General features: G+C 36.5%; 2 protein-coding genes across 4 annotated transcripts; both read left to right on the forward strand.

Moving 5' to 3' along the window:
* Positions 1 to 9,050: 9,050 nt before the first annotated feature.
* On the forward strand, positions 9,051 to 22,686 carry LOC107878036 (N-acetyl-D-glucosamine kinase). Of its 3 annotated transcripts, none has more exons than XM_047393717.1 (8): positions 9,051 to 9,568; positions 9,746 to 9,820; positions 18,098 to 18,245; positions 18,786 to 18,977; positions 19,467 to 19,595; positions 20,816 to 20,985; positions 22,001 to 22,131; positions 22,327 to 22,686. In XM_047393717.1, exons 1-8 carry the CDS (start codon positions 9,439 to 9,441, stop codon positions 22,420 to 22,422), a joined length of 1,071 nt encoding a protein of 356 aa, XP_047249673.1. In that variant the 5' UTR covers positions 9,051 to 9,438; the 3' UTR covers positions 22,423 to 22,686. The 3 variants fall into 3 exon arrangements, with proteins under 3 accessions (XP_047249673.1, XP_047249672.1, XP_016580393.1); XM_047393716.1 differs by having other exon boundaries at positions 9,212 to 9,664; XM_016724907.2 differs by lacking the exon at positions 9,746 to 9,820 and having other exon boundaries at positions 9,216 to 9,664.
* Positions 11,058 to 13,960, forward strand: LOC107878037. The gene has a single exon (XM_016724908.2). It carries the CDS (start codon positions 12,136 to 12,138, stop codon positions 12,649 to 12,651), a length of 516 nt encoding a protein of 171 aa, XP_016580394.1. The 5' UTR covers positions 11,058 to 12,135; the 3' UTR covers positions 12,652 to 13,960.
* Positions 22,687 to 23,486: the final 800 nt, after the last annotated feature.

Here is a 23,486-nt window from a genome sequence, read left to right on the forward strand (position 1 = left end):
TTAAAACAGTAGCCGACTAGAAACCCACAAATAAAAAAAATAGTAGCAACAAGAAGTTTAAAAGTTAAAAACAACTAGGGAGTAGGGAGAATCATCTCAACTCTCAAGTGTTTAAAGACGAAGGAACTTATTCTCATCTCTTGTAACACACTTTTTGAACTGTTTACACAAATGAAATGTGCCACATTTTTTTGGATGACAATTAAATATTAAGCCATATCTCAGGCATCTTGCTTTACATACTTCTTCATTATCTTCAACCACCTCATAATGTTCCCAAATAGCCGCGTACGCTTTAGGTTTAGGAGGTATCACATGACCGTTCAACATGAAATCAAAAGTTAGGATGTATCTTATAATTTACAAGATAAACAAATAACCAAACAAATAAAATGTTGAGCTCACTAATGATCACCAATACTAAGTACTAGCAAATCACAATCATACATTAATAATGCAAGAGTCTCGTCCACTAATTGCCATCTCTAAAAATATTTTAAACAAATACGTTAAATTATAACACGAATAAGTATTTTAAAATTTTCTTGCAAAAACACTCAAAAAATACAAAGTTTTACGTACCAAGTTCAATTTTCTCAAGAAACTCCAAATTTTCTTCAACACAAATAGGACTAGTCTCTTGTCTAAGCCAATCTTGAACACAAATAAGATATTGCACACATTTAGAAGTCAATGAACTTCTAAATGGATCAAGAATACGACCACCTGTGCTAAACGCATATTTTGATGCCACACTTGACATTGGAATGGCTAATACATCACGAGCCAACTGTGAAATGATGGGAAATCTAGGAGAATTAACTTTCCACCAATTTAAGATATCAAAATCCTCAGATTCACATTCGGATCCAGGCTCGAGCACAGGCTCTTGGTCTTCACCAAGGTATTTATCCAACTCAGATTTAGTACCTCTGGTGCTACCACAATCTTTAGACTTTTTCTTTATGTGAAGATTATTTCTCAAAGTATTTGTCTTCGAACTTTGAGGATGGCCAGAATTAGATGAATCAGATCCAGATAAGTCAGATGAAGTATATCCGGGTAAAGATGAATTATTTTTAAAACTTTTTGAATACTTTCTTACATAGAAAGCAAACAAATCCTTCAAATACGATTCTACTTCATCACTTACTTACTTTTCCTTTTCTTTTCCTAACAACTCTTCAAGCGCAAAGCTAACATACTCAAACTTATTATGAGAATCCAACACAGAAGCAATAAAAATCATTTTGTTCATATTTTCAAGAGTCCCCCAATAAGTCTTGAACTTTTCTTTCATCCCCATAGCCATTTTGCGCAACTCAAGATCATCACTAGTCATATTCACTTTCAAATAAGCATCAAGTTCACATGTATCCTCAAAATGAAAATTATAAGTAACATACCGTAAACCTGAAAACTTTAGGGTGAGCTCATAAAATCTTTCAAGAAACTTGATGACATTTCTCACATTTACCCAATCATCATTTTGAATTGAACCTGCAACAGTACCATCTTGACAAACATAAAATAAAAGATAAGAATTGAAGTTATCATCATAAAGATCAAACCTCTCAAAAGCCTTCTTAGACTTTTTTGCTGCCTTTAACATCAAATAGGTGGAATTCCACCTAGTAGGCACATCCAATGATAATATCTTGCTACATTCTATTTTTTGCATTTCATAACATTTTATGAAGTTTCTTGTTCTTGCAGGAGAGAATCTAACATACTTAACAATTTGTCTTACCCGTTTGATAGAAGGACCAATTTTCTTCAAACCATCTTGCACAATTAGATTAAGTATGTGAGCCATACATCTCACGTGGAGATGATTATCATCCATGATATTAGTTCCCCATATGTCTAACTTCTTAGACAAAGCTGAAATCGCAACATTATTTGAAGAAGCATTGTCAACAGTAACACTAAAAACATTATCCAAATTCCAATAAAGAAAACAATTGCTAATACACTCCGCCAAATGCTCACCTTTATGACTAGTGATAGGACAAAAATTCAATATTCTTTTATAAAGCACCCAATCTCTGTCAATAAAGTGAGCAGTCAAACACATATAGTTAATTTTTTGCACTGATGTCCATGCGTCTATTGTAAGATAAATTCTTGGTTGCATTTCTCTAAAAAAACTCTTCAAGCTTAGTCTCAATTCACCATACACATCATAACAATCCCTTGTTATTGTTCTACAAGAAGGAATCCAAAACAAAGGTTGGGCTTTACTCATAAAATGTCTAAAGCCTTCATTTTCTATGAAGCTAAATGGTAGTTCATCTACAATTATCATCTCGACTAAAGCTCTCCTAACTACCCCTTGCTTAAATTTCTAATATTCTCCCGATGACTTCTTTGTTTGAAAGTTTAACAATGTTTGACCACTAGATGGGGTGGGCGGACGCTTATATATTTTCCATCTATTCAAATGTTGTTTCAGTCCACTTGTTCTATTTCTTGAATGAGTTGCATAATTTTGATGGCAATGCAGACAATTTACTTTAACTAATTTACCATTTTCAAATATCTTTTCAAAATATTCCCAAGAAGCAGATCTACTTTCTATTTCTTTCCTTTTCTTTTGATCAAGAATGTCAATTGAATTATTATTACTATTCATGGGTATACTATTAGATGAACCAGCCATACTAACTCGACTTTAATCAGCCATCTATGTAAAATTGAAAGAGAAAACAAAATTGTATACATCATATTAGGAGGAGCATAATAATCAAAACAATACTCTCCTAAAACACAGTTAATGAGATTATCAATACATTCATAACTTTTAAAAAGATAAAAATCTCACAAACAGAAGATAAAATTGAAATCGTGTATTCAGTCAAACATCACACATAAACTCTACATTCAGTCAAACTATCTGTATATTGTTTGTTAGTTGTTCAGATAAGAAAATGTCATGTTAAGCAAAGTGCGTCGCTAGCTAAATTAAACTAAAAACTCTTGTATCTGCAGTTTAAGGTTGAAAGTTGAAACTTTTGATTTTTCCAGAAAGAAAAGTTAGAAAGTTGAAAGAATTTAGAAGGGATCGATGAGTCAAGATTAAAAAGGTCAAATCTCACAAACAGAAGATAAACAAATGCCAAAGGCCAAAGGGTACCTGGTTCATTGGACTTGGTTCACCCGTTCGTCGTTCCCCTTCGCCACTCATTGCTCCGGTGCTCCCCTTCGTAAGTTCTTACGAGAGTTAATTTAGGAATTAGGGTTCTTGCCTTGGCTTCTTGCTGAATAATGAACGATGAAGAAATAACGGCCTTTAGGAATTTAGGAATTAGTGTTCGTTCATTCTTTGCCTTTTGGAATCAATTTTAAATTTTAGGGCCTTTTGGTTTTGGAATATATTAATTTAATAATATAAATATATTAAATAATATACACTATACAGTAATGGGCCCAGGCAGGCAGTGTGTTCCTTTAGGCTTTAATGGATTCAATTCATATCTAAATTCTAAGCCTTAAAGTTAAAAGTTAAATATATATTATTCTATTATATATATATATTATATAATTAAATAAAAGTATATTAAAAATTTTGGTTTAAACCGAAAACCAAATTATGTGAACCTAAAACCCGTAACTCGAACCAAATTACCGAAATTGTAAAAAAAAAAAAACCCGAACCAAAAAATCTAAACTGAAAAACCAAAATGATTCGGTTCGGTTCGGTATTTTGGTTTTTCGGTATTTATGCCCACCCCTAGATGCCATTAGCCCGAATGACTATCCTAGAGAAAGAACTACCCTTAACCCCGAGTGTCATAACACATTAGCACAACTGTGCTTGAACTACACAGCGCTTCTTATTCATGAAATAACCAAAAATGATATTGTCGCAAAACATTTTATACTATTCCTTGTTTAATATGGAGCGCATGCTTCCATCAATATCATTATCACTGTACGAGCACATATGTGGTGCAAATCTTGGAAGTTTTCTGACAATGAATATTTCGTCACACATCACCTATACAAAGTAAAACTAGAACTTATTAAACTGTAAAAAAATAAAATTAAATCAGCAAAAAAATATATATAATATGCATATGTATTTTGATCAGATAAAAAATGCAACTAATACTGAAAAATACATATCAAGTATACTAAAAATACATATAGCCAAAAGACTCTTCATGATTAGTTAATATAACAATATATTTTCACAATTACACTATCATCTTCACAAATCAGCTTTGTACTGAATTTTGCCCTCCTAATATCATCATAAAATAAACAACATATTAAATACTTGAAAAAAATACATATAACTCCCAAATTTGATACAAACATCTTTACTCAGAGCAAAACAAAAATTAACAGTCAATAATAGAATATTCATTCACAGCAAAAAATACCTCTTCCTCACTATCTTCTTCAGAATCATCAGCAAAAAAGTTCTGAACATCGTCATCATCCTTACTTAATTCTTCAATTTCTTTAGCTTTCCTTTTCTTCACGTATTTTTTAATTTTTTGTTTCTTTGGAGAAGGAGTTTTCTCCAACCTTTTTTTTTAAATTTCAGTCATCTTCACCTGGTCGTTGTGAAACTTTGACTTAATCTCCTATGATCTCCCAGATTTCTTCGACTGTATAGGATTTGAAACAACTTTAACTACATCTTCTTGAGTTAACCCAAGAGTAAAAGATGGTCCATAATCAGACACCAAATTAATATTCCGTATACCACTATTTGTTCGTAATTTTGGTGTTTGTTCAGCCATTAAAGCATAAAAACCTTAAAATCTAATTTTGAGATGTGTTACAGTTGAAAAAAAAGAGAAAACGCTAACATACAATAGCTAAATTAAAGAGTTACCTGAAATAGAGGAAATAATCCTTATCAAATGGTGCTAAAGTCGTGCAAAAGGAAAAAAAAAATTGAAGCGAGAAGTGATTGTTAATGGCGAAAAAAAGGAAAAAATAATTTAAATTAAGAAAAGAGAAGAATAGTGGCGTGAAAAGGGGGAAATATGCACGGTAACTTCTCTTAGGCGGTAAAAGTAGGGGACCACATTAAAATAATGCTACAGATGCTACACAATGTAATTTGATATAAGTGTTGCTATTTTTTATAATTTAATACTTAGGTATGTTACTCTATGTAGTTTTTCCTATTATTAATTCGATTTTTCAAAGCACGTCCCAATTGTATTGTAATTACTCATTACACATGTACAAATATTCCAAAAAAAAAAAATTAAAGTTCAAATAACTCCTTTTATTAGTCAATTAAACAAAAAAAACATTAAAATCAAGATAGGGTAACCAAAGTTCCAATGTCTTAATATTTTGATATTTCGATATGTCATTTATAGTCTGTTGCTTGTGATTTTAGTTTTGACGGGCTGCTTTCGCTTATTGGTGGATAGTGTTGTGTTGTTCTAGCTATTAGGCCGGATAGCGTATTTTGTGCATGCCTTCTGTTTTCCTACTATTTCTCGATTTTTCCTATTTTCCTATTATTGCTTTGTTTGTTTGTTGGTTTAGGGTTTTATCAAATTTTGAGTGGTGGCTGTGGGGATTGATAGTGAAATAAGGTCATGTCCGAGGGGGTTGGGGTTGAAGGCTATTTTGGGTGGGGGTGAAGAAGAAAGGGCAGGGTGGGGGGATGGGCGATCCGGGTCGGATGGTAGGGCTGGTGCGGTGAGGGGAGGTAGAGGTAGGCGGGAGGCGAGAGAATATAGGTTGAGGGTTGGGTCTTGGAACATAGGGACCCTTCAGGGTAAGTTCGTAGAGCTGGTGAAGATTCTTAAGAAGAAGAGGATTAATATTGCGTGTGTTCAGGAGACTAAGTGGGTAGGTTTAAGGCTAGGGATATGGATGGGTACAAGTTGTGGTACTCAGGGAGTGAAAGGCATTAGAATGGAGTAGGAATTTTAGTGGATGAGGTGCTTAGAGAGCTAGTGGTGAAGATTAAGAGGATCAGTGATAGGCTGATGACGATTAAGTTGGTTATTGAGAGGGTTTTTGCTGCATGTGTGTAGTGTTTATGAGCCGCAGGTGGGTTTGGAAGAGGAAGTGAAAATGAGATTTTAGGAGGCGTTGGGCGAGGTGGTGAGAAACGTGCATAGCTCGGAGAAGATTGTCATTGCGAGAGACTGTAATGGGCACATTAGGGTTCTATCGGGAGGTTATGACGATGTGCATGAAGGTTTTGATTTTGGTGATAGAAATGGCGAGGGAGCTGCTCTGTTGGACTTTGCGAGGGCTTTTGGGCTGGTGGTGGTGAATTCGAGCTTTTCGAAGAATAAGGATCACCTGATTACTTTCAGAAGCGTGATAGCCAAGACTCAGATTGACTTTCTGGTGCTTAGGAAGGGGCATAGGATTTTATGTAAGGACTGTAAAATCATTCCGAGTGAGCATCTTTGACCCATCACAGGCTTCTGGTGATGGACTTGATTATCAAGAAGAGCAAGAAGAGAAGGGTCAGGGAGGGTCGACCTAGAATTAAGTGGGGTGGCTTAACGCGAGTTAGTGCATTGGAGATAGAAGAGAAGGTGACAGGGTTGGGTATATGGAAGTGTAGGGGGGATGTGGATGTTAGGTGGGATAAGGTTGCCAGCTGCATCACGTAGACTGCTAGAGAAGTGTTGGGTGTTTCGAGGGGGCAGACAGGAAGGCATGAGGGAGACTGGTAGTGGAATGAAGATGTTATAAAGAAAGTGGAGATTAAGAAGAGGGCGTATGTTAAGTTGATTGAGAGTAAAGATGAAGAAGAGAAGCACGTGAATAGGGAGGTTTACAAAAAATCAAAGAAGAGGCTAAGTTAGAAGTTACGAATGCTAAGACAACAATATTTAAGAGCTTGTATGCGGGGTTAGAGGAGAAAGAAGGGGAAAAAATATTGTATAGGCTTGCTAAGGCTAGGGAGCGGAAGGGTCGTGACCTCGACCAAGTAAAGTGCATTAAGGGGGGGGATGGTAAAGTTTTGGTGGATCATGTTCATATTAAGAAGAGATGACAGGAGTATTTCCATAGATTTTTGAACGAGGAAGGGGATAGAGGCATTGAGTTAGGGGAGCTAGAGCACTCGAAGGAGAGCCGTGATTTCAGCTAGTGTAGACGTTTTAAGGTGTAGGAGGCCAGAGAGTCTATTCGTAAGATGCGGAGGGGTAGGGTGACGGGGCCCAACGAGATTTTGGTAGAATTTTAAAAGTTTATGGGAGGGGAAGGCTTAAGGTGGTTGATTGATTTGTTTAACAATATTTTTAAGACTGCGAGAATGCCTGAGGCTTGGAGATGGTGTACGATGATTCCGTTATATAAAAATAAGGGTGACATTCAGAGTTGCAACAACTATAGGGGTATTAAGTTGTTGAGTTATACTATGAAAATTTAAGAGAGGGTGGTTGAGCGGAGATTGAGGAGGATTGTGTCCATTTTGAATAATTAGTTTGGTTTTATGCCTGGTCGCTCGACGACAGAAGCAATCCACCCAGTGAGGAGATTGGTGGAGCAGTATAGGGAAAGAAAGAGGGATTTGCACATGGTGTTCATCGACCTAGAGAAAGCTTATGACAAAGTCTCTAGGGAGGTTCTTTGGAGATGCTTGGAGGTGAGAGGGGTCCCGGTAGAGTACATCAGAGCTATTAAGGACATGTATGATGGAGGCAAGACTCGGGTGAGAACATCGGGAGAAGACTCAGAGCATTTTTGATCGAGATAGGGTTGCATCAGGGTTCGACTCTTAGTCCGTTCCTGTTTGCATTGGTGATGGACGTATTGACACGGAGTATTCAAGGTGAGGTGCCTTGGTGTATGTTATTTGCGGATGATGTAGTGCTGATTGATGAGACTCAGGGGGGTGAATAAAAAATTGAAGGTATGGAGGCAAACCATAGAATCTAAGGGGTTCAGGTTGAGTAGGTCCAAGACGGAGTATTTGGAGTGCAAGTTTAGTGACTTGAGACAGGAAGACGAAGTGGTAGTGAGGTTGGATTCCTAAGATATCTGTAAGAGGGATAGTTTTAAGTATCTTGGGTCTATGATTCAGGGGAATGAAGAGATTGATGAGGATGCCTCTAATCGTATTAGAGCAGGTTGGATGAAGTGGAGGCTCGCCTCAGGAGTGTTGTGCGATAGGAAGGTACCCCTTAAGCTTATAGACAAATTTTATAGAGTGGCAGTCCGTCCAGCCGTGCTGTATGGAGCAGAGTGTTGGCCTGTCAAGAACTCCCATATTCAAAAATTAAAGGTAGCGGAAATGAGAATGTTGTGCTGGATGTGTTGGCTTACTAGAGGGGATAGAGTTAGGAATATGATTGTCTAGGAGAAAGTAGGAGTGACTTCGGTGGAGGACAAGATGCGGGAAGGAAGGTTGAGATAGTTTGGACATGTGATGAGGAAGGGAAAGGATGCCCTGTTCGTAGGTGTGAGAGGCTAGCTTTGGATGACTTCAGGAGGAGCAGGGGTAGGCCGAAGAAATACTGGAGGGAAGTGATTAAACATGACATGGAACAACTTCAGCTCACCGAGGATATGACCCTAGATAGGAAGGTGTGGAGGTCGCGGATAAGGGTAGAAGGCTAGGGTGAGTGGATGGGTTGTAGCAAGTAGTTAGGAGAGTCCTGTTAGCCAGGTTAGTAATTGTAGGACTGTGTCAAAGGTAGGAGACGCTAGTCACGAGAGTTTGGGTGTGGTGGGTGGCTTTGGTCTGTGAGTGTAGGTACTACTAGACGAGTGTCCTATTTCATATTTCTTATTTCTTATTTCTTTTTGCTTATGACTCTTAGTTCTCCTATTTCGTATTGCTCTGAGTTCTATTTTACTATTTCTGGTTCTTTACTCCTGTTAAGCCATCCATCATGCTTCACGTTTCACCACGACTTTATTTACTATTATTTATCTTGAGCCGGGGGTCTATCGGAAACAACCTCTTTACCTCTTCGGAGGTAGCGGTATGGACTGCATATATTTTACCCTCTCCAGACCCCACTGTGCGGGAATACACTGGGCTTCTTGTTGTTGTTCGGTGTGTCATTTATAAATATCAAATACCATATTGTATATCAAAAAAATTTAAGATATATATCATATACCATATCAAATATTATAATATCAAAAATTTTTAATTCAATATGATAATTTGATATATACCATGTCATACCCGTCCAAACTACGTTTTGCATCTGTCCCAGCTTTGTATAAAATTATCTAATTTGTGTTGCTGCTGAGGGCACCACTATTAAAATACGAAAACATCCGTCAATTTCACTCGCCCATGTTAGCATTAGCACTTGTCTTTTCATTGCCGTCCCAATATTCTATTCTTCTTATCAAATTAAAATATGGGTCTTTCCCTCTTCTTCTTCACCTTCAAGAACCCCCTATTTCACTTGCCAACTTCACTGGGAATTCTTGAGGGTTTTTCTTTGTTTTTGGGAGAGTAATAATATTGGGAAAATGAAGAGGTATAGGAATGGAGAAATATGGGATTTTGAGCAAGAACTGCAGCTTCTAGGAGATGGGTTTTGTGATCAAAGAGAAGTGATATTGGGATTGGATGGTGATACAACGTGTACTGTCTGTGTTTGTATGCCGTTCATCCCGTTTGCTCATTCACTACCTGACCCTCCTCCGATCCTCTCACGCGCTGTGGCTGGATGCTCTAACCACAATAGCGTGGGAGGTATTTGATTTCGCTTTTTCTTTTGATATAATGATAACAGACAATTTGATTTCGCTTTTTCTTTTGATATAATGCTAACAGACAAACTTGAAGTATTACATTTTTGTGGATTTTTTGGGCCGTTCCACTGTAAAATAATCAACAATAGCGTGGGAGGTACTTACTACTGAAATTCATGTGTTTACTTTTACTACATGCACCAACTATTTATCAAAATACATCTTGAAATTAATTAAGTTGTCACCTGCCTTTTGACTATAGTATTCAACAGCTTCGAAATGTGTTTTGAAAATTAATGGGTGATACTTCAGGTAGGAAATGCAAAGACTTGTAGTTCGGGTATGAATCGAGAAAAAGTGATACTTTATGCTTGTTTTTCACCATTATCTCTCCCTCTCTCTCTTTCTGTTGTTGTAACTTGGAAACATTTCGATATATAATCGGGGTTTGGGGATTTAGGTGAATCATGTATTGCAGCACTGGCAGTGTTAATAACTGAAAATAACCTGTCTTCATAAACAGCTAAAAAAGAACAGAAATTTCTTGGATATGTATATAATTCTGAAGGATTCTAACTGTATGCACTGACTGTGCAATTAACGTTTTATATGATTATTGTGGTTTAACTCGTGATAGCACGCTCGTTTCCGTTCTTACTAGGTTAACAATTTAATGTTTATCACAAAAATTTACTTCTACGACAAGATAATACTTAAGTTCCTTACTTTAGATACTACTGTAATACCTACGGTGAAAATATTGTAATTTTGGTTGACCACCAGTCCATCACCATTATTGACGAATGAATGGTGTCTAGTATGAATGTTTCATTTCAAGGAACAACATATTATGATACTTTGTGATAGCCCCATGGGCAATGATGATGCTATTGAAGCCCTAAGAAGAACTTCGTCAAAGCCTCAAGCTCATATTATTGGGCTTCAATGTGAAATCAAGAAGATGCTTATGATGGAAGCAGAGTTCAAGAATGAGTCCAAGAATTATGGGGAAGAATGGGCAGAGTGGTACACATATTTTATGATTCAAGTCCAACTTCAAAAGGAAGAAGATTGGGCCCATATGGGTTGTGAGTAAATTTAGAAATTTTTCCTTATTTTCTTAGGGGAGAATTCTTGGTATTATTTTTATATGCTTTCCTAGTCCTAGTAGGATTTTATTTATTATTTTCATAATAGTAGATCCTAATCCCATGCGATTTGGAATAGTTTTTTCCTAGTCCTAGTTAGATTTGATAAAGGTAGATCCCAATCCCATGTTATTTGGGATAGGTTTTTTTTCCCTATATATAGGGATTGATTTTGTTATTTTCAATTAGACAATATTATTATTAATTGAGAGTTTCTCTTATTTACACCTTTGTGTGTGGCTACTTGGGATTTATCTTGCAACCCTATAAGAATGATTCTTTAGGAGGTAAGATTAATTTTTAATTTGATATCTTTGGTTTCTATTAAAGTTAATTAAGGAGGTGATTAGTCATATACTAATTGTTGTCTTTAGTTTCTTTGAGATAGGGGTTTAGATCACTTTTGATCTAAGTTTTTGAATTGACTCTATTAGTATCATAATTAGTCTTAATCCACTAATTTTAAATACTAAGATCAATTAGGGTTCTTAGCACTTAACCTCGAAATTGGGGATTTTATTCTCCAATTTTGTTTATCTTTAATTTCTTACCTTTAATCTTAGTATTTTCTCTTCCGCATTATTTTCTTGTTTATTAACGTAACTTGATTCTTATTAAGTGGTATCAGAGTGGTTCTATCAAGGTTCCGTTCTTGATAATTCTTGGGAGTTTCCTAGTAAAAAAAAAAGAGGTTGCTTTAGATCAAGAAATTCCAAATTTATTGTGTTCTTGTTTTCCAACATCAAGGAGGAAAAATCAAGAGGAATTTTTTTTTTTTTAATTGGTCTTTTGCTTGTCTCACCAAACCCAATCCGTTTGGGAGTTGGTAATTTTTTTTATTTCTACATCTTACTTCTAAGGGATTGTTACTAGTAGGGTTAATATATAAATCCTAAAGAAATCAGCCAAAGGTTGTAATTTGAGTAGGAAAAGGCAAGAGGGGTGAGATAAAAAAAAGGGCCAAATTGAGAGTTTTTGTTTTCTTTAACTTTTGGAGATTTCTCAAACCGGAAAGGATACTGATGCTGAGACTCAAAACAATGACATAGCCGAGGCACTTAGAAGGATTTCCGCGCGATTTGGTGCATTGGAGGTCACCCACAATCCTCCTAATCCGGTGAACATAGCCGATGTAAGGAGAATGCATCAAAACCCGATGCCTCAAGTTAGGAGACAAGCGGTTCGAGCTCCTCAGTTCCAACAAGATGAGAATCCTTTTGGCGACTATGAGGATGAATTGGAGGAAGCTTACCAAAGAAGAAACGAAAGGAGAGCACCATGAGCTAGGGTTGAAGACGACAATCTTAGTAGCATTAAGTTGAAGATGCCTGCTTTCAAAGGAACAAGAGATCCAGACTTATATCTTGATTGGGAGAGAAAGGTGGAGGTTATCTTTGACTGTCATAACTACACTGAAGTTAAGAAAGTTAAACTTGCTGTTGTTGAGTTTTCAGACTATGCTGCTAGTTGGTGGAAGAAATTTAGCAGAGACAGATTAGACAATGGAGAGCTTCCTATTGCAACATGGGATGAGATGAGGAGGGTTATGAGGAAGCCCTTTGTGCCATCACACTTTCAAAGAGATCTGCAAAAACGCCTTCAAAATTTAAGGCAAGGCTCTATGTTCGTGGATGATTATTTTAAGGCTATGGATATGGCTATGATCCAAGCAAATTGTAATGAGGACGAGGAGGCCACTATGGCTAGGTTTCTTAATGGGTTAAATGGAGAAATTTCCGATGTAGTAGAATTGCAACAATATGTTGATTTAGACAAGTTAGTAGAGTTGGCTGTAAAGGTAGAAAAACAAAATAAAAGGAAGCAACAAACTAGCTCATAGAAAAATTGGTCTACTACAACTCCAAGGAAGCCATGGATGTTCTACGAGGATAAAACTATGCCTAAATCACAAGATAATAAGGGCAAAGGTAAATTGGAAGCCAAAGATGGAGGTAAAACTTTCAACTAAAAAACTTCTACTCCTTCTAGTGCTATACAATGTCACAACTGTCAAGGGAGGGGACATAAGGCATTTGAGTGTCCAAATAGAAGAGTTATCATCATTAAAGATAATGGGGAATATGAAAGTGAAAAAAGTGAAGAAGTAGAAGAAGTAGAAGAAGAAGAAAAGGGTGTTGGGAGTAAAGATGGAATATATGTGGTTGCTCATAATGAGGAAAAATTTTTGGGGGTAGTTAGGCGTCTTATGCACATTGATATGGGAGAGCTTGATGAGGCACAACGAGAAAATATTTTTCATACACGATGTGGGATAAAGGGTAGAATTTGCTCAATGATTATTGACAATGGTAGTTGTGCTAATGTGGTGAGTACATATGCGGTGGAAAGATTAGGGATTCCATGCATAAAACGTAAGGGAAATTATAAGCTCCAATGGTTGAATGAATGTGGAGAGCTCAAGGTGAGCAAACAATGCATGATTTCCTTTTCTATTGGGGAGTATTCTGATGAAGTTCTCTGTGATGTACCAATGCAAGCTTGTCATATTTTGATGGGTCGACCCTGGCAATATGATAGATATGCCATCCATGATGGGAGGAGAAATAAGTACTCTCTTGAACATAAAGGGAAGAAGTATATTCTTGCATCCTTAACTCCTTCCCAATTGTATGAAGACTAACAAAGATTGAAAGAAATAATGGAAAAACATAGGGAGGGATCAACAAAAGGGAGTGATAAAGAAGAAAGAATTGGTGGGAGGAAAGCATCTAAGGGTGACAAAATGGTGTGTCTTGCGAAAGCCAAAGAGTGTTTACTTGCAAAAAATGAGTGGATGCCTATTATAGGGAGTTATGATCAACACTAATGATGGAAGAGTTGCTTGAAAAGGGGTTTGTGAGAGAAAGTATGAGTCCATGCTCTATTCCTGTACTCTTGGTACCAAAAAAGGACGACACTTGGAGGATGTGTGTGGATTGTCGCTCTATTGATAAAATAATGGTAAAGTACCGCCATCCTATTCCTCGCCTGGATGATATGATTGACCAATTGCATGGCTCTAAGATACAAACAACAACAACAACAAACCCAGTGTATTCCCACTTAGTGGGGTCTGGGGGGGTAAGATGTACGCAGTCCATACCTCTACCTCTGATGAGGTAGAAAGGCTGTTTCCGAAAGACCCCCGGCTCAAGTCACGAGACATCATACAAACACATAGTACAGCACAGAAGCAGATGACGTAACATAGATACGGCACCCATAAAGAATATAGAACAGAGTAAAGCAGGAATGCAGGAATATAAAGCAGAGGCAAGCACACATATTCTAAAATTGATTTAAAAAGTGGATACCACAAAATCCGAATGAATCCGGGAGATGAATGGAAAACTGCTTTCAAAACTAAGTATGGTTTGTATGAGTGGTTAGTGATGCCGTTTGGCTTAACTAATGCACCTAGTACTTTCATGAGGTTAATGAAGCATATCTTCAAGGATTTTCATGGCAAATTTGTAGTGGTCTATTTTGATGATATTCTGATCTTTTCGACCTCTCTTGAAGAACATTTGGAACACTTGAGGCTAGTTTTTCAAGTGCTAAGAGAGCAACAATTGTATGCTAATCTCATGAAATGCACGTTTTGTGTTGATAAGGTAATCTTTCTTGGTTTCGTTGTTAGCTCGAATGGTGTTGAAGTTGATGAAGATAAAATTAAAGCAATAAAAGAATGGCCTACACCTAAGAGTGTGACAGAAGTTAGGAGTTTTAATGGGCTTGCTAGCTTCTACAGGAGATTTGTAAAGGACTTTAGTACAATTGCTTCACCCTTAACTGAAGTCATTAAAAATGATAAGAGTTTTATTTGGGGAGAAGAACAAGAGCATGCCTTTAATGTCTTGAAAGATAAGTTGTGTTCTGCTCCTTTGTTGCAATTACCTGATTTTACCAAATCTTTTGAAATTGAATGTGATGCTAGTGGAAAAGGCATAGGGGCCGTTCTAATGCAAGATTCTAAGCCTATTGCATATTTCAGTGAGAAATTGAGTGGAGCTATATTGAATTATTCTACGTATGATCGGGAGTTGTACGCCTTGGTAAGAGCTTTGGCTACTTGGCAACATTACTTATGGCCACAGGAGTTTGTGATAAAGACTGACCACGAATCATTGAGATACTTGAAAAGCCAAGCTAAATTGAGTAAGCGACATGCCAAGTGGGTAGAGTTCATTGAGATGTTTCCTTATATGATTTCATACAAACAAGGTAAGGACAACGTGGTGGCTGATGCATTATCCAGAAGGTACGTTCTTGTTTCTACTCTTGCTTCAAAGCTATTGGGATTTGATCACATTAAAGGTCTGTATGTTGATGATACAGACTTTAAAGTTGCTTATGTTGCATGTTTGAAGGGACCCTTTGAGAAATTCACCCTGCGTGATGGGTTTCTTTTCAAGGAAAATAAATTGTATGTGCCAATATGCTCATTGCGTAAAGTTTTTGTAAGAGGAGCACATTGTGGGGGGTCTTATGGGACACTTTGGAGTGCCAAAGACCTTAGATATACTTGCCAAAAATTTCTTTTGAATTGGCATGCGCAAGGATGTAGAAAAATTTTGTGCACAATGTTTAGAATGTAAACATGCCAAGTTTAGGGTATTACCACATGGGTCGTATACACCTTTAGCTGTCCCAATTTCATCTTGGATTGATATCTCTATGGATTTTGTTTTAGGTTTACCAAAAACAAAGTATGGTAAAGATAGCATTTTTGTTGTGGTGGATAGATTCTCTAAGATGGCTCGTTTCATTCCATACTTGAAAACTAATGATGCTTCTCATGTGACTGATCTGTTTATTAAAGAAGTTGTGAAATTACATGGCATTCCAAGGACTATTATTAGTGATAGAGATGTTAAGCTCTTGAGCCACTTTTGGCGTGTTCTTTGGGGAAGGTTGGGAACCAAATTGTTGTTTTCTACTTCTTGTCACCCACAAACTGATGGGCAAACTGAGATGGTCAATTGAACACTAGGTAACATGTTGAGGGCTATTTTGAAAGGTAAATTAACTTCTTGGGAGGATCACTTGCCATTGGTGGAATTTGCTTATAATAGAACTATTCATTCTTCTACTGGGTCTTCTCCTTTTGAAGTTGTTTATGGTTTTAATCCCCTTACTCCCCTTGATTTAGTGCCATTACCTAATAATGATATTGTTAGTCTTGATGGGAAGAATAAATCTGAGATGATGAGAAAGATACATGAGCGAACTAGATTGACCATTGAAAAGAGGAATGAACAAGTTTCTTTAAGAAGAAACAAAGGGCGAAAGCAAGTCATATTTGAGCCTGGGGACTTAGTCTGGATTCACATTCACATGCGCAAAGAAAGGTTTCCTTCCAAACGAAAGTCGAAATTGCATCCTAGAGGCGATGGACCCTTCAAAGTGCTCGAGCGAATTGGAGCCAATGCTTAGAAGATGGATCTACCCGGTAACTATCAAGTAAGTGCTACTTTCAATGTTGCGGACCTATCTTTGTTTGATGGAGGATCAAATTTGAGGACGAATTGTTTTCAAGAAGAGGGGGATGATAGCTCCATGGGCAATGATGATGCTATTGAAGCCCTAAGAAGACCTTCATCAAAGCCTCAAGCTCATATTGTTGGGCTTCAATGTGAAATCAAGAAGATGCTTATGTTGGAAGCAGAGCCCAAGAACGAGTCCAAGAATTATGGAGAAGAATGGGCAAAGTGCTACACATATTTTATGATTCAAGTTCAAGTCCAAAAGGAAGAAGATTGGGCCCATATGGATTGTGAGTAAATTTGGAAACTTTTTCTTAATTTTTTTGGGGAGAATTTTTGGTATTATTTTTATATGCTTTCCTAGTCCTAAAAGGATTTTATTTATTATTTCCATAATAGTAGATCCTAATCCCATGCTATTTGGGATAGCTTTTTCCTAGTTTTAGTTAGATTTGATAAAGGTAGATCCCAATCTCATGTTATTTGGGATAGGTTTTTTTTCCTATATATAGGGATGGATTTTGTTATTTTCAATCAGACAATATTTTTATTAATTGAGAGTTTCTCTTATTTACACCTTTGTGTGTGGCTACTTGGGATTTATCTTGTAACCCTATAAGAATGATTCTTTAGGAGGTAGGATTAATTCTTAACGATTCTTTAGGAGGTAAGATTAATTTTTAATTTGATATCTTTGGTTTCTATTAAAGTTAATTAAAGGAGGTGATTAGTTATATACTAATTGTTGTCTTTAGTTTCTTTGAAATAGGGGTGTAGATCACTTTTGATCTAAGTTCTTGAATTGACTCTATTAGTATCATAATTAGTCTTAATCTGCTAATTTTGAATACTAAGATCAATTAGGATTCTTAGCACTTAACCTCGAAATTGGAGATTTTATTCTCCAATTTTGTCTTTCTTTAATTTCTTGCCTTTAATCTTATTATTTTCGCTTCCACATTATTTTCTTGTTTATTAACGTAACCCGATTCTTATCACTTTGTGTTTTGTCGAGCTAAGAAAGTAGATCCTGCTCTAAGAAAGGAATTGCCTGTCTATTGAGAACTCATGCAAAACTGGGAAAAGGAGTAGCTTTCATCCCTAAATTTAATAGCTGGAATCATTTTGATCTCCTTTCACTAAAAGATTTTTCTAAATGGATTCTGTTCTGTCATGAGTGGAAGATCATATTCCATGAAAGCAAAAATAAAAAAAGTTGCAATCCGTAGTTTTAGAAGTCTTTTTTGATGTTGAAAGGTATTGCCACGACAACTCAATTTGTACTATTAGTACAAACTATCATAGATCCCCATGGTTTAGTAAAAGGAGGGGATATTTTTCTTCATCCTGAGGTTCATTTGCAACCTCAAAAGGAACCAGATTGCATAAATAACAAAAAGGAAGAATAATATCTTATTGAGATAAATCATATTTCTTTTGGAAATATGCTCTTCAAGCACTTGAACCTGCTACCCATGATTCATGAAAAGAAATTACATCAGAGATCATCCTGAATATTTCAACTATCTGATTGTATCAAGTTTTCAGTATACTCTTATGGTTTCGGATGTACTTCTCTTCATCTCTATCTTTAGCAAGGAGCTGAGACCAGATTATGATCTCCATCTGTTTGAGGGAGGGGAAAACAGTTAGTTTCAGTTAAAGATGATATATTTGAGTGTTTCTATGTGGACAATTGCAAGGATATGTGACAGGAACTGTTATTCCTTATCGTTCCAGTTTTGTCTACTTTATTTAAGGATCAGCTGCCCGTAGTTCTCAATAAATATCTTTCTACAGAAAGCGCCGCGAGGGATGCTCTAGAGCTAGTCATGGCTAATGCTCTTTCAAAAGCAGGCTCAACTCGTTTCTGTGTGCAAGCTGTTTGTTTGGCTGTCTCTGGTGTCAACCATCCAACAGATGTAGAACGAATAATGAACTGGCTTAGGTATGCTTTAAAGATTAAAGTATTGACACTTTCTTGTTGTCTTTCCATATCAATTTATTCATGTGATTTACTGTGTATGTCCAGTTCTAGTGGCTAGTTTCTATATGCTGTGTTCCTAGTGTGCCCTTTGCTGCAATGAGGTGAAATGAAGTGCTATTAGAGATGAGATACCGCTCTCTCTGAATACTCAATTGTACCAAGGCTGTTTGAAATGGTTGGAAAAGTTGAAAATTATTATATAATCTTTACGAAAATTCTCTTTCTAGCTACTGAAGATGCATTGTATCGCCCTTTATCTTTCTTACTTGGTAACCAGAGACTTGACTGCATTTGTCACCTTTGGCACATCATCTTGTGAGTGTGACTGGAGAGTATCTTTCATTTTTCTTCCTGTCTTCTCTACTTGTCATTGTTCTTTATTTGGATTCATTACTCTGCTGTTTATCTGCTATACTTCAATAATTTTCTTTTCTTGGATTTCATCTTTACTTTGGTATAGTTTTATCTTTGTATAAATTTCTTTCCCTCAATTTTTTGTAGAGATATATTCCCCAGCCATGTCCATTTCTTTGTTCAGAATGATGCTGTAGCAGCTCTTGCAAGTGGAACAATGGGAAAGCTTCATGGTTGTGTCCTTATTGCTGGTACAGGGACTATTGCTTATGGTTTCACTGAAGACGGTAGAGATGCTCGAGCTGCTGGTGCTGGGCCTGTATTAGGAGATTGGGGAAGGTATGCCTTTCACGGCATCAATGCATTTGTTGTCTTATTTTCATGATTTAAAGTGATGTTTCATCCTTTTGGCTTTTTCTCCCCCACCTAGCAAGTCCATTGTCAACTGTGAATGTTGAGAGCCAATAGAAGTGGTAATGGTGCTTCATCTGAGATATTGGGCTGACAACTAGATCGCAAGATGGTCACTTTCATCTGAAGATTTTTTCCTTAGTTTGCTATCTCATATTGAAGCTTAAAGCATTACTAGTGGAAGTTGCTCTGTTTGGTTACATCTTCCGTACCTCATACCAGATTTCATTACCAATTGTCATTTTAAGTTTCTGTTTTTTTATGCTGTCTCAAATTATTTGGTTCTGTAGTGCACATTTTGTTTTGATCCAGTTTGAGATATTTTGTTTTCAAACTTTGTACTTTTCTAATTTTTTGAGATGTTGTACTTTCCTTTGTTGGTTAAATATAAAGGATCAATTTCTTGTTAACATGCAGTGGATATGGTATAGCTGCACAGGCATTGACTGCTGCAATTAGAGCCTATGATGGTCGTGGTCCATACACTGCACTTACCTCAAGTATTCTAAGGAAGCTGGATCTTTCTTCTCCTGATGAGCTTATCGGGTACTTGGTCAAAACTTGATTCAATAATCTCATCATCTTTGCTTTAACAGTCAGTTGTTCTTTTAAATTATTTACTGCCCCAAAGACGTGAACAAACAGTTGTTCGTGCAGTCAAAATTTGTTATCGGAAAGATGCATGCACATTTGTGGACATTACTCATGTTGTTAAAGTGTTTTTCTTTTTAAATGCATTGGAACCACTTTTGAACTTGACACTTTAGATGTCAAAGGAACAATATTTGGAATATTCACCGGTTGTCATAGTAAACATGCATAAAGATATTATATATCTAACTTTGCAAGCTTATATTTATGTCGCATTATGAGTTATCATCGTCTAAAGTATTATCCATCTTTTGATTAATCAAAGAAGTACCATTTCTCATCTTTAAAATAATCTATCAGGGAAAGGAGTCCATGTTTCCCTTGTGTGTTTGTTGGATTGTTTTCTTATGGAACGAACACTTGAGAAACATATATTTGAGGTTGCAAATGTATTCTAAATAGGACTCTTCATGTTCTAGATAGTATCCTTCATCAACAAAGTTTTCACTATCATGAAGGCAGTGTTGCAGTAAGCTGTTTGAGACTTCAAGTAAAATATAAAAATATTATCATGCTTTTTACTCATCCAGCCATTGTGGAGAAACTATGGGAGTCTGATCTCTTCTAGGTTAATTTTCTATTCATTCATATATTCACGTCTTAATTAGCCTGAAGAAACATTTCTTTCATAGCTTGCATTATCCTCCCTTGGATGTCTTTACTGATTTTTGCATAGCAATATCATTTCTTGTAGCATGCTTGTAACATATATACAGTGAATATGCTCATGCTCTTGACAGGCAGTTACTCAAGCTTCAATTTGAGAATAATAGTAATACTTTGAACTACTAATTTAGATCTTCTTGATACGTTTTTCTGTTTAGATACTGCTATTGTTTTCCATAGTTTCTTCATAGGGCTTATAGTAACGGGAGCCTTGGAGTAACTGGTAAAGTTTCTGCCATGTGCTTAGGAGGTCATGGGTTCAAGCCTTGGAAACAGCCTCTGCGAGAAATGCAAGGTAAGGCTGTGTACCATAGACCCTTGTGGTCGGGCCCTTCCCTGGACCCTGTGCATAGCAGGAGCTTTAGTGCACTAGGCTGCCTTTCATAGGGCTTATAGGATTTGTATTCACAAGAACTCTTTCGGTCAGAATATTTTTCATTAATTTTCAGGTGGACCTATTCAGATCCATCTTGGGCTCGGATTGCGGCTCTTGTTCCAGTGGTTGTGACTTGTGCAGAGGGAGGTGATGAAGTAGCAAATAAGATATTAAGAGATGCAGTTGAAGAACTAGCTTCGAGTGTTAAAGCTGTTGTTAGAAGATTACAGTTGTGTGGTGAAGGTATGCTGTCAATCGATTAAGTGATTGCAATAGGGCTGCAGACTGCATTTGCATTATCTTTAATATCTAAATCCGTTTATGGGTCTGTGGTAGTCTCACTCTCTCTGCGGTAGTCTGTGATAGTGTTTACTTCTTCCAAAAATATGACTTCACAGAGAACTGTGCTGAAGTATTTTAGGTATAGCAGAACTTTAATACATGATTTAATATTTTGCTACTATATGCTTGACTTGCATTGTGCCTATAAGAGACAGTCACTGTGAGAAGTGTGGTGCTGGAAAAAGGAATAATAGTTGGTTTAAAGCAAGTACAGCTTTACATCTTCTTGAAATTACATATATTAAACACTTACTTGTTCAGTCATTTTTGACTTTCCAAATAATGGACTTCCTCAATTAAATTGTTGATTTTGAATCATGTAGAGAATGACATTATCTGATTGAGAATTGATGTCAAGCTAGTGGAATGTGTTTCTTCCATTGGATTAGTGTTTATGTAGAAGTTGACAAGGCCAACTTAATGGTTTTTAGAAGGGGAAGAACTAGGATAATGTTTTGCTTTTTGAGGTATCAAATATTAGAAGTAGATGATATGTCTAGTTGCATCTTTAAAGCTAAATATTTAGAACTTGAGCTTTCAAAAGAATCCCTCCAAGTCCAAGCAAGTTATTAACAGAATACGTTGGTACGGCAATACAGGATAAACGACTAAGAAAAATTCTTCTTTAACTTGTGTGATGTATTATTTTTCATTTGAAACTGCTGGGCGATTTATCAGGTTGCAATAAGATTATCAAGATGTAGCATGCTTGAGGAGTCGTTTTTAAATCTTGTTTCAACAGCAATCCAGTGTGCTAAGAAAGTGTGTATCTTAGTAAACTTCATTATTAAAAGCTCTTTATTTTTCCCAAAGATGTTTGTTTATTGCATCATCAAACTTGTCTTATTCATCAATAGTGCAAAATTATCTCCAGGCATGGCTAACAAGTTTGAGTTTTGAATTGAATTCTCTGTAGATGGAAATGATCCATTTCCTCTTGTTATGGTTGGAGCTGTTCTTGAAGCCAAAAAGAAATGGGATATAGGAAGAGAAGTCATTAACTGTATATGCAAGGACTTCCCTGGGGTTCATCCCATTTGTCCGAAGGTAAGCATATATTCCTCAATAATGCTCAATATAATTTCTCATATTTGAAAATAAAAAGGTTATACTTTACCAAAAAATGCTATACTGGAATATGCGAGACGTTAACTGGTTCTGTGAACATTGCACATCACTAGGCTCACTGCCTAGCAATGTCAACACATTGGTTACCTCATTTTCTCAACCCTTGGTAATTAGGTGGAACCTGCCATTGGAGCTGCGTTGCTTGCTTGGAACTTGTTGGCTAGATATAATCGACAAGGGAATCTGAGAAGTGAAACCAATTCTCCTTAAGAGATTTTCGATCAATTGTACAGCAGTAAGGATGAATGGAAGGTTATTTGAGCATATACTCTTGCAAAGAAAAATATGTATTTTGTTTTTCTATTTTTGTTATATAGATTCGTTTTCCTCTTGTTTAGGTTCAATTTCTTCTTTCCCTGTTAGTGGGAATTGTTTGGTTACATACTAATTTGGTATTAGTTAGTAAAGGTAATTCTGCTTATTAGTTATTGTATACTACCCCTATTTAATACAGAGTTATGCTTCCTCCTCGTTTCTCTTTTCCCACTCTCCGGTCTGGTACTCACTACTTCACATATGATAATTCAAACACTTAGCTATAGACTCCATAATATCCTCCTTCATCCTACACCACCAATAATGTTGCTTCAAGTCATGATACATCTTGACTGCGCATTTGGATGAATAAAATACCTCAAACTATGAGCCTATTCCATGATCAATCTAGTTAAGTCACCAACTCTAAGAACACAAATCTGTCCCTTGATCCTCAAAATACCCTCATGGTCAAGAATTGCTTCCTTGATTAACCTTTCAACACTTTTATCTTGATTAATGCATAGCTTTCTTCCTCAAACTATCTATCCTTAAGTTGCTCCATCAACAATGACAAGGCCTCAACACAAGCAAGATTTTTACCACTCTCATAAATATCAAGTCTGACAAAGATATTGACTAAACTCGGAGAATCCGAAGCCAAAAGTCGCTACTATACTGATATCAAGGCAATGCTACCCATATTCATCGCCTTCCTACACAAGGTATTTGACACTATATTGGCCTTGCGTGGGTCATAAGGAATAGTCATATCATAGTCCTTCAACATCTCCAACTACTTGTGTTGTCTCAAATTCAGATTCTTCTAGTTGAATATGTAATGTAGGTTGTGATGATCGGTGAATGCCTCACAATGATCTCTATTCAAAAAGTGCCTTCACAACTTCAAAGCAAAAACTACCATTGCCAACTCCAAATCATGAGTGGGACAGTTTATACGAGTCTTCAACTACTTCAAATAATAGGCTCTAACCTTTCTCTCTGCATCAAAACACCAC

Source organism: Capsicum annuum, chromosome 7 (assembly GCF_002878395.1).
Source record: "Capsicum annuum cultivar UCD-10X-F1 chromosome 7, UCD10Xv1.1, whole genome shotgun sequence".
NCBI classification, from domain to species: Eukaryota; Viridiplantae; Streptophyta; class Magnoliopsida; order Solanales; family Solanaceae; genus Capsicum; species Capsicum annuum.

Coding starts and splice junctions, on each gene's coding strand:
- LOC107878036 (XM_047393716.1), top strand. CDS start 9,439: ATGAAGAGGTATAGGAATGGAGAAATATGGGATTTTGAGCAAGAACTG. Junction 19,596..20,815: donor TCTCCTGATGAGCTTATCGG/GTACTTGGTCAA, acceptor ATTAATTTTCAG/GTGGACCTATTCAGATCCAT. Junction 22,132..22,326: donor TTCATCCCATTTGTCCGAAG/GTAAGCATATAT, acceptor CTTGGTAATTAG/GTGGAACCTGCCATTGGAGC.
- LOC107878037 (XM_016724908.2), top strand. CDS start 12,136: ATGCCTGCTTTCAAAGGAACAAGAGATCCAGACTTATATCTTGATTGG.